General features: G+C 45.1%; 1 protein-coding gene across 1 annotated transcript; it reads right to left on the bottom strand.

Moving 5' to 3' along the window:
* Positions 1-1448: 1448 nt before the first annotated feature.
* Positions 1449-11559, bottom strand: LOC116359764 (kalirin-like; the record flags this gene model as incomplete). Its single annotated transcript, XM_031813312.1, has 5 exons — positions 1449-1605; positions 1849-2027; positions 3119-3443; positions 11271-11398; positions 11482-11559. Coding segments are annotated over 5 exons (867 nt in total), but the record flags the coding sequence as incomplete, so codon positions are not given.
* Between the last annotated feature and the right edge of the window lie 443 nt (positions 11560-12002).

Raw genomic sequence — 12002 nt, 5'->3', positions numbered from 1 at the left:
GGGGGAGAGAGAGAGAGATAGAGAAGGGCGATGAGAGAGAGGGGGATAAAGAGAGGGATAGAAGAATAGAGAGATACAGAAGGGGGATGGAGAGAGAGAGGGATAAAGAGAGGGGGATAGAGAGAGAGGGATGGAGAGATAGCGAGATAAGGGGGATGGACCAGGAGAGGGTATAGAGAGAGAGGGGGATAGAGAGATAGGGATAGAGAGATAGCGAGGATAAGATGGATGGAGAGAGAGAGGGATAAAGAGAGAGTGGGATAGAGAAATAGGGATAGAGATAGAGAGGAGGGGGGTGGATAGAGAGAGGGATAGAGAGATAGGGATAGAGAGATAGCGAGATAAGATGGATGGAGAGAGGAGGATAAAGAGATGCGAGATAAGATGGATTGGAGAGAGAGAGGGATAAAGAGAGGGTGGGATAGAGAAATAGGGGGATAGAGAGATAGGGATAAAGAGATAGCGAGATAAGATGGATGGAGAGGAGAGGGGAATTAAAGAGATAGCGAGATAAGATGGCTGGAGAGAGCAGAGGGATAAAGAGGAGTGGGATAGAGAGATAGGATAGAGAGATAGAGAGAGAAGGGGGGTGGATAGAGAGAGGGAAGAGAGATAGGGATAAAGAGATAGCGAGATAAGATAGATGGAGAGAGAGAGGATAAAGAGGATAGCGAGATAAGATGGATGGAGAGAGATAGGGATAGAGAGATAGAGAGAGGAAGGGGGGTGGATAGAGAGAGGGATAGAGAGATAGGGATAAAGAGATAGCGAGATAAGATGGATGGAGAGAAGAGGGATAAAGAGATAGCGAGATAAGATGGATGGAGAGAGAGAGGGATAAAGAGAGAGTGGGATAGAGAGATGGGATAGAGAGATAGGGATAGAGAGATCGGATAGAGAGATAGAGAGATAGAGAGGAGAAGGGGGGTGGATAGAGAAATAGGGATAGAGAGATAGAGAGAAGGGGGGTGGGAAGAGAGAGGGATAGAGAGATAGGAGGAAGGGGGGTGGATAGAGAGTGGGATAGAGAAATAGGATAGAGAGATAGAGAGAAGGGGGGGTGGATAGAGAGAGTGGGATAGAGAAATAGGGATAGAGAGATAGAGAGAAGGGGGGGTGGATAGAGAGAGGGATAGAAGAGATAGAGAGAAGGGGGGTGGATAGAGAGAGGGATAGAGAGATAGAGAGAAGGGGGGTGGATAGAGAGAGGGATAGAGAGATAGAGAGAAGGGGGGTGGATAGAGAGTGGGATAGAGAGATAGAGAGAAGGGGGGTGGATAGAGATAGGGATAGAGAGATAGCGAGATAAGATGGATGGAGAGAGAGAGGGTAAGAGAGAGTGGGGATAGAGAGATAGAGAGAAGGGGGGTGGATAGAGAGAGGGATAGAGAGAGAGGGATAGAGAGAGAGGGATAGAGAGATAGAGAGAAGGGGGTTGGTAGATAGAGATAGAAGGGTATAATAGAGGAATAGATGTGTTTATTTTCATCAGAACAGAGCAAAGCTCTAGTTTTTCCTCCTGTCTTAAAGGTTCTTACCTCCACGATGACACCAAGGTCTTTCACATAATCCTTCTCAGTCTGCACCATTTCATTAACCACAAACCTGAAATACACACACACACACACACACACACACAACACACACACCACACACACACACACACACACACACACACACACACACACACACCACACACACACACACACACACACACACACACACACAACACACACACACACACACACACACACACACAGAAGAGATGGTTTAAATGGCCATCAGTCCATCGCCTGTAGAGAGGAATTAGGCAGGGAAGGATGTTTTGAAGGTGTGTGTGTCTCGTACATGCGACCTCTCATGGCTTTGTTCTTCTGCTCTGTGTCTGACTGGTTGGAGCCCTCTGAGTCCTCAGGGTTGTTGCTATCTTTAATGATCTCCATGGGAGGTGGGAGGGGCGTGTGTGGATCCTCCTCCAGCTCCTCCTCTCCTCCACTCTGGACAGAGTCTTCACGGCTCTTCCCCTTCTGCCCACAGAAAGAGAGAGAGAGAGAGAAACAGAGAGAGAGAAGAGAGAGAGAAACAGAGAGAGAAAGAGACCAGTTGAAAGTGATCCCGTCAGACATCAAAAGCTTCCATATGATCATATGTATATGTTGCTGGTTATATGATCATATGTATATGTTGCTGGTTATATGATCATATGTATATGTTGCTGGTTGTATGATCATATGCATATGTTGCTGGTTGTATGATCATATGTATATGTTGCTGGTTATATGATCATATGTATATGTTGCTGGTTATATGATCATATGTATATGTTACTGGTTATATGATCATATGTATATGTTGCTGGTTATATGATCATATGTATATGTTGCTGGTTATATGATCATATGTATATGTTGCTGGTTGTATGATCATATGTTGCTGGTTATATGATCATATGTATATGCTGCTGGTTATATGATCATATGTATATGTTGCTGGTTGTATGATCATATGTATATGCTGCTGGTTGTATGATCATATGTTGCTGGTTGTATGATCATATGTATATGTTGCTGGTTGTATGATCATATGTATATGTTGCTGGTTGTATGATCATATGTTGCTGGTTGTATGATCATATGTATATGTTGCTGGTTGTATGATCATATGTATATGTTGCTGGTTATATGATCATATGTTGCTGGTTATATGATCATATGTATATGTTGCTGGTTATATGATCATATGTTGCTGGTTATATGATCATATGTATATGCTGCTGGTTGTATGATCATATGTTGCTGGTTGTATGATCATATGTATATGTTGCTGGTTGTATGATCATATGTTGCTGGTTGTATGATCATATGTATATGTTGCTGGTTGTATGATCATATGTATATGTTGCTGGTTATATGATCATATGTTGCTGGTTATATGATCATATGTATATGTTGCTGGTTGTATGATCATATGTTGCTGGTTATATGATCATATGTATATGTTGCTGGTTGTATGATCATATGTATATGTTGCTGGTTGCGGTGAAGTGTGTGTATCAGATTGTGTAAGTGCGTGTGTCATACCATGTGTGTACGTAAACTTGCTACAGTGTGTATCGTACCAGGTGTGTGTTAGCGGTGAGCGGCGTGGTTAGCTCGGGCCGGTTGTCTCGTCTCCTGGTGCGTAGTGGAGGTTTTTTCCCCTGGCTGTCGGCTTTTCCCTGGCTCAGTCTCCTCACTGGGCTGGTCAGCCAGCGCTTCAATGTGTTCCCGGTACCAGAACCACTCCGCTTGGGCCCCGGGGAGCCCACGTTCACACCAGGAGAACCAATAGACACTCCGCGGGGGAACTGATGGACACACCGCCAGGACCGGAGCCCAGGGATGTCTGGGACTGGAGAGATGCTACAGAGTCTGATCTGACCTCTGAACCTACAGGGCTGGGCTCTGGAGAAAGAGAGGGAGGGAGTAACGGACAGCGGGAGAGATACGAAGGTAGGGATGGTGGGAGAGAGGGATGGAGAGAGGAAGTGAGAGAGGGATGGAAGAGGGAGGCAGAGAATTTTTTCATTTTTTCCCTCGTCAATCTATACACAATACCCCATAATGACAAAGCAAAAACAGGGTTTTGACATTTTTGCAAATGTATTAAATATAAAAAATAAACAGAAATATTATATAAATATAAAACCAGTAAGTATTCAGACCCTTTGCTATGAGATTTGACATTGAGCTCAGGTGCATCCTGTTTCCATTGATCATGTTTCTACAACCTGATTGTAGTCCAAAAGGGGGAAATTCAATTGATTGGACATGATTTGGAATGGCACACACCTATCTATATAAGGTCCCACAGTTGACAGTGCATGTCAGAGCAAGGAAATGTCTATAGAGCTCCGAGACGGGATTGTGTCGAGGCACAGATCTGGAGAAGGGTACCAAAACATTTCTGCAGCATTGAAGGTCCCAAAGAAGGGAGACACGTCGCCGTTCATCGCGGAAGTCGAAAGCGCGTCCTCCACTCTCTGAGCCCTCTGCAGTGACGGGATTCCTGAATGGGCTGCCGACATCGAATAGCTTCACTGCGCCGGAGCCTGTTGTCCCGGGACCATCTTCTCATGGAGCGTGGGAGGCTCCTTCCGTATCGGCCAACGTTGTGATGGCATCGCCAGGGTCTAAGGCGGGTTCTGCTTCACTGTGGTTACGGTGGGCTCTAGGGTATTGGACTGATCAGAAGTCATGCCCTCCTGGCTGTTGTCATCAAACATTGGAAAGGTTCTTGGTGAACTAAGTTGATGTGAAGACAATATTAGCATGACATGTAAGTCAGTTTTCACCATCTCCTCTGGTCACTGTGAGACTTCCACATGTATCTGAAAGTGGTGACATGCCTAATGGTGCTCACCGGAGAAATGTCATTGCTATTCCTACTTTGTTTTATTTTCCTAATAGGTATAATTCAATCTTTGAGTCTCCTGTTGTTCTGAAATCTCAAAGTAATCTGACTATTATTGAAACTCTGTGATTTTAAATGCAGAAAAGGTTTGACATTTTTACATCTTAACATTCATAGTTTATTACCTAAAATGGATAATGTCATGATCTGGGCCTCTCAGGCAGACCCTGATATTTTATTTTTGATCTGAAACCTGGTTAAAACTTCTTCGGGATAGGGGGCAGTATTTTCACATCCGGATGAAAAGCGTGCCCAAAGTAAACTGCCTGTTACTCAGTCCCAGGATATGCATATGCATGGTAGTATTGGATAGAAAACACAGACAAAATAATGTCTGTGAGTATAACAGAACTGATTTGACAGGCAAAACCCCGAGCACAATCCATCCAGGGGGAAAAAATGTTGAAGTCATTGTGTTTTCCAATGCTTTTCTATGGGAAACCTGATTTATTGGGGCCCAGATTGCAGTTCCTATGGCTTCCACTAGATGTCAACAGTCTTTAGAAATGTTCAATGTTTTTCTTTTGAGAAATGAAGAAGTAGTGCTAATTCATTCCATGTGTCACTCAGAAGGTCTCTAGTATTTTGGTGCGCGTAAACAAGAGCGCGCTCTGTGTTGTTTTTCTTTGTTATTGGAAACTGTTTATCCCGTCTTAAATTGGATCGATTATTTACATTTTAGGGTACCTGAGGTTGGATTAAAAACGTCGTTTGAAATATTTGGACCAAGTTTACAGGTAACTTATTAGATACTTTGTAGTCATGTTGGGCAAGTTGGAACCGGTGTATTTCTGAATCAAACCTGCCAAATAAATGGACATTTTGGGGATATAAAGAAGGAATTTATCAAACAAAACGACCATTCATTGTGTCACTGAGACATTTGGGATTGCAAAAAGATGAAGATCGTCAAAGGTAAGGCATTTATTATATCGTTATTTCTGACTTGTGTCGCACCTGCCTGGTTGAAAAATGATTTTCATGTTTTTGTATGAGGGGCGCTGTCCTCAGATAATCAAATGGTGTGCTTTCGCCATAAAGCCTTTTAGAAATCGGACACAGCAGCTGGATTAACAAGAAGTTAAGCTTTATTTTTATGTATTACACTTATATTTTCGTGAATGTTGAATATTTATATTTCTGTAGTTTGAATTTGGCGCTCTGCAATTACACCGGATGTTGTCAAATCTATCCCGCTAACGGGATTGGCGCTTTAAGGGATCCCTAAGAGGTTTTAACTGATAAAACCCTGGACTCTGAGGTTGCTATGGATGGTTACAATGTGTTTAGCGCTGATAGGAAAGACAAAGGGGGTGATGTTGCTATTTACACAAAGAATATTATTTCTGTGTCTCTGTTAAAGGCTACCTCCCATCCTAAACAATTTGAATTGTTGGCTTTAAGTCCTCAGTTGGGTTCAAACTCAAAAATAACAGTTATAGGAATCTATCGTCCACCCTCCGCCAAGACATGTGTACTAAATTAACTCACTGATTTATTTGCCATTTTTACTACCCCAGAGGTGTTAATTTCCGGAAATTTTTATCTTGCATGGGGAACGCAGGCTGCTGACTATTTAAAATATTTTTGTACTAATCTAAATTTGACCAAAGGTGCTTCAACAAACTACTGAGTAGAACAGTACTGGGTCTTAAGTACTGGGTCTTAATACTTATGTACATTTTATATTTCAAAAATATATATATTATAAATGTAAAAAAAATCTACAAACCTGTTTTTGCTTTGTCATTATGGGGTATTGTGTGTAGATTGATTAGGTGGAAAAACGATTTAATTTATTTTAGAACAAGGCTGTAACGTAACAAAATGTGGAAAAAGTGAAGGGGTCTGAATACTTTCTGAAAACACTGTATATACAAACTTTAGTTTAAATGAGTGGATTTGGCTGTTTCAGCCACACCGGTTGCTGACGGGTGTATAAAATTGAACACACAGCCATGCAATCTACATAGACAAACATCGGCAGTAGAATGGCCTTAATTAAGAGCTCAATGACTGTCAACGTGGCACAGTCATAGGATGCCACCTATCCAACAAGTTATTGTGAAGTGGAAATGTCTAGCAGCAACAATGGCTCAGCAGCGAAGTGCTAGGCAACACAAACTCACAGAACGGGACTGCCAAGTGGTGAAGCACGTAGCGCGTATAAATCGTCTGTCCTCGGTCGCAACACTCACTACCGAGTTCCAAACTGCCTCTGGAAGCAACGTCAGCACAAGAACTGTTCGTCGGTGGCTTTAGGAAATGGGTTTCCATGGCTGAGCAGCCGCACACAAGCCTAAGATCACCCTGCGCAAAGCGTCGTCTAGAATGGTGTAAAGCTCGACGCCATTGGACTCTGGAGCAGTGGAAACGTGTTCTCTAGAGTGATGAATCACGCTTCACCATCTGGCAGTCTGAAAGACGAATCTGGGTTTGGCGGATGCCAGGAGAACGCCACCTGCCCGAATGCATATTGCCAACTGTAAAGTTTGGTGGAGGAGGAATGGTTTGGGTTAGGCGCCAGTGAAGGGAAATAACGCTACAGCATATAATGACATTCTAGACAACTCTTTGCTTCCAACTTTGTGGCAACAGTTTGGGGACGGCGCTTTCCTGTTTCAGCATGACAATGCCCCCATGCACAAAGCGATGTCCATACAGAAATGTTTTTTTTCGAGATCCATGTGGAAGAATTTGACTGGCCTGCACAGATCCCTGACCTCAACCCCATCGAACACCTTTGGGATGAATTGGAACACCGACTGCAAGCCAGGCCTAATTGCCCAACATCAGTTCCCAACCTCACTAATGCTCTTGTGGCTGAATGGAAGCAAGTCCCCGCAGCAATGTTCTAACATCTAGTGGAAAGCCTTCCCAGAAGAGTGGAGGCTGGTATAGCAGCAAACTGGGGACCAACTCCATATTAATGCCCATGATTTTGGAATGTAGTTTACCCCCAACCCCCTCCTAAAGATATAGGTTTTGAAAGGAATATCTCTCAAAGTATTGTAAGTGTGTTGTTGTTCAATAGGACTGTAGAAGGGAAGAGAAAGGGTGGGAAGAAGGGTGGGTGGAGGGAGAGAGAGAGGGAGGGAGGGAGGGTGGAGGGAGAGAGGGAGGGAGGGAGGGTGGAGGGAGAGAGGGAGGGAGGGAGGGAGGAGGGAGAGAGAGCGGGAGGGAGGGTGGGAAGAAGGGTGGAGGGAGAGAGAGAGGGAGGGAGGGTGGAGGGCGAGAGAGCGGGAGGGAGGGAGGGAGGGTGGGAAGAAGGGTGGAGGGAGAGAGAGAGGGAGGGAGGGTGGAGGGAGAGAGGGAGGGAGGGAGGGTGGAGGGAGAGAGAGAGGGAGGGAGGGAGGGTGGAGGGAGAGAGGGAGGGAGGGAGGGTGGAGGGAGAGAGAGTGGGAGGGAGGGAGGGTGGGAAGAAGGGTGGAGGGAGAGAGAGAGGGAGGGAGGGAGGGTGGAGGGCGAGAGAGAGGGAGGGAGGGTGGAGGGAGAGAGAGAGGGAGGGAGGGAGGGTGGAGGGAGGGGAGGGAGGGAGGGAGGGTGGAGAGGAGGGAGGGAGGGTGGAGGGAGAGAGGAGAGGGAGGAGGGTGGAGGGAGAGAGAGAGAGAGGGAGGGAGGGAGGGAGGGTGGAGGGAGAGAGAGAGGGAGGGTGCAGGGAGGGTGGAGGGAGAGAGAGGGAGGGACGAAGGGTGGAAGGAGAGAGAGAGCGGTAGTGAGGGAAGTACAGCATGCTGGGTTGTCAAGAGAGTGAGAGAGAAGGAGGGAGGAGGAAAGGAGAGAGGGAGAAAAGGTGGGAGAGAGAGTGAGAGAGAAGGAGGGAGGAGGAAAGGAGAGAGGAGGAAAGTGCAGGCTTTGGGGGATGGCAGTTCCCTTTCTCAGGTAAACTTCCTCTGAGACAACAAACCCCAGACCACAGGAACTCTTGGTTTCTGTATGACTGACCCAACCGCACACACAGAAACAACAAACACACAAAGCCGTATCTGGAGCAATTTCAGCAGGAATGAGTGAGCAAAACTGGACTAACTAGTATAACCTGAATAACTAGTCTAGTAGCCCAAACAGACATGGACACAGACAGAGGCAGAGAGATGGAGTGAAGGAATTTCAGGTATGGCCACCAAATCTGTGTGTGTATGTGTGTTGTAAATGGGATATGTTAGAAGATCATAATTATTAATACATTCTCCTAGCCTGGCAAAACATCAGCACACACACACACACACACACACACACACACACACACACACACACACACACACACACACACACACACACACACACACACACACACACACAGTCACTCACCTGTCTCATCAATCTCTCCCAGGATCCAACTCCAAACCCTGGAGCAAGACCAACAGCCTTTCTCCCTGCGCATGCCTCCCCCCTACCACATTACCCAGACAGAGAGACAGACAGAGAGGAGGGATAGAGGTTCCTCTCCTAACTCCAGACTGAAACTCAACTCAACTCTGAGATCTAAACTGTTTAAAAAGGCGGAGTTAGAGCTGAACAGTTCTAAGGAAAGAGGCGGGATTAAGTTAGATAACTAGAGAAATTAAGTGAAATGATTGAGAGAAATTGTGTGTGAATGTGTGTCTGTGTGATCATGTAGTTCATGTGTGTTACACTCTAAAGTAGGACACTGCAGTTTTCACCTGCTGTGCTTCTACTAGTATTGTTTCCCATGCCGTACACACGTACACACACACACACACACGTACACATTCACACACACACCACACACACACACACACACACACACACACACACACACACACACACACACACACACACACACACACACACACACACACACACACACACACACACACACACACACACACACACACACCACACACCACACAACCAGGATGTGTTGTGTGTTGGGTTTTTAACTTTAGCGTCAATGTTTGGACAGTCAGGTCAATGTATAAACCTCTGAACGCCACCTGTGGCTTTACCTTTACCCTTGTGTGTGTGTGTGTGTGTGTGTGTGTGTGTGTGTGTGTGTGTGTGTGTGTGTGTGTGTGTGTGTGTACTGTATGTGTGTGTCTGTGTGCGTGTTCTCAGCTCAGGCAGGAATTCTTTATTCTGACCTGCCACAACACACACACACAGAGGGAGTCCCATAGTGAGTTTCAGGGACTACACTAAACTGTATTTATAATGCAGAGGTAAAATATTAAAGACTGTTTGTTTGGATGAACGCACGTCAGACTGAATTACCACCATCTAAAGTTGCTTTCTGTTTCTGCTCTTTTCTTCAATTCTCTTGTTGCCTGCCTTCCCTCTCTCTCTGTCTGGAGTCACAAAACACTCCTTACGCAAAAACTTAAGAAGCTGCTTAAGAAAAAAAAAGTTAATAAGATTTGCAATTCCTCAACAATATCTTAATGATTTTCTCACGAACTTCTTAAATATCTTCTTACAATCTTCTTAAGATGTTTTGTTGCTAGGCAACCATCTTAGCTAGCTATATGTCTAGCAGTGGGCAATCATGTAGCATATTTCTTACTGAGATTACTGTTCTAAAACATGTTCTTGGGTTTAAAAGAATCAATAGTGAAACTTTCAGATGAGGTTTGTGAGTCAATTAAACATGTTCCTTTGCTTTCATGAGCTTTTTCTCTCACTGCCCTGAGTTGAAGACAAAGGGTTTAGCTGTCCTTTTTCTCTCACTGCCCTGAGTTGAAGACAAAGGGTTTAGCTGTCCTTTTTCTCTCACTGCCCTGAGTTGAAGACAAAGGGTTTAGCTGTCCTTTTTCTCTCACTGCCCCCCTGAGTTGAGTTGAAGACAAAGGGTTTAGCTGTCCTTTTTCTCTCACTGCCCTGAGTTGAAGACAAAGGGTTTAGCTGTCCTTTTTCTCTCACTGCCCTGAGTTGAAGACAAAGGGTTTAGCTGTCCTTTTTCTCTCACTGCCCTGAGTTGAAGACAAAGGGTTTAGCTGTCCTTTTTCTCTCACTGCCCTGAGTTGAAGACAAAGGGTTTAGCTGTCCTTTTTCTCTCACTGCCCTGAGTTGAAGACAAAGGGTTTAGCTGTCCTTTTTCTCTCACTGCCCTGAGTTGAAGACAAAGGGTTTAGCTGTCCTTTTTCTCTCACTGCCCTGAGTTGAAGACAAAGGGTTTAGCTGTCCTTTTTCTCTCACTGCCCTGAGTTGAAGACAAAGGGTTTAGCTGTCCTTTTTCTCTCACTGCCCTGAGTTGAAGACAAAGGGTTTAGCTGTCTTGGAATGAACAACATTTACAATAACTTTATTTCCAAGAATCAAATTTCTTCTTGACTTTTTACTTAAGGAGAAACATAAGAACATTTCCAATGACCTTTTTGAGGAACAGCAAGTTTGCTTAACTTTCTTCTTAAGTCTATCGTTAAGGAAAACATGGCAGTTAAGAAGAAATGTCTTCTTAAGAAGGTTTTGTGAATCTGGGCCCTGACTTGCTACGTATATCAAATGGAACTGTTCATGGAGTATTTTAATGAAGGTTTAGAGTTATGCACGTCAGCATTTTGGCAGTTGAGAAGGTTCTTGAGTGGGATGTTGAAATTTCCTCTAGATTAAACAGGAAATTAACAGCAGCAGAGAGGAGTGACCCAAGAACAATAATACCACTTCCTATTTGAAGGCCGCCAGACTGGACTGACACAGGTCACCATAACAACCAGAGATGGAGTTGTGTTTCTGAGCCTCCAAGAGTGAGAAAGTACCTCTGCAGAACTCACAAGGTAAAACCACTAAGAATTCAGCTAAAACAACAAACACTTTTTACAAAAGTATCAAAATGATTTTCCTAACGGAGCTCCCCATACGTTCCCATGCATCCACCCCAGAACTCCGTCAGTCTCACCTTTCCCAGCGTGGTGGCAGGCATCAAGCCGTCCATGTCAGCGCTGTGGGAGTGGGAAAGGCAGAGGGCAGTCATGGGTACCAGGCGCTCCTGTGGGGGGGTGTGGTCTGTGGTCCTGACCAGACACCAGCCCGATCGCTCACTGGACCGCTCCACTAGCTCCACGGTCTGACGCAACGAACACTCAGCTCCTCAGCCCCGCCCGCCGAGAAGTCCAACAGGACCACGGTCAACTCACAGCCACCGGACAGCTAGAGAGGAGCGGGAGAGATGGCAGAGAAAGAGAGAGAGGGAGATAGATAGAGAGAGAGTGAGAGAGAGAGTGGGGGAGAGAGAACAGAGAGAAAGAAAGAAGAGAGGAGGAGAGAGATAGAGAGGAGTGAGAGAGAGGGGGAGGAGAGGACAGAAGAGAAAGAAAGAGAGAGAGGGAGATAGATAAGATAGAGAGAGTGAGAGAGAGGGGAGAGAGGACAGAGAAGAAGATAAAGAGAGAGAGGGAGATAGATAGAGATAGAGAGAGAGTGAGAGAGAGGGGAGAGAGGACAGAGAGAAAGAAAGAGAGAGAGGGTGTGTTAACATTGTGTAAAATGAGTGGCCTCAGGTTGTCTAGCGGTTAGTCCCCACTCATTTAATAAAGAAAGAAAACATTGTGTAAAATGTGGTCATTTCAAAGCATTTCAAATGAGCTAAAGCT

Source organism: Oncorhynchus kisutch, unplaced genomic scaffold (assembly GCF_002021735.2).
Source record: "Oncorhynchus kisutch isolate 150728-3 unplaced genomic scaffold, Okis_V2 Okis05a-Okis16b_hom, whole genome shotgun sequence".
Lineage (NCBI taxonomy): Eukaryota > Metazoa > Chordata > Actinopteri > Salmoniformes > Salmonidae > Oncorhynchus > Oncorhynchus kisutch.
This window is presented reverse-complemented; position numbering and strand designations above follow the sequence as displayed.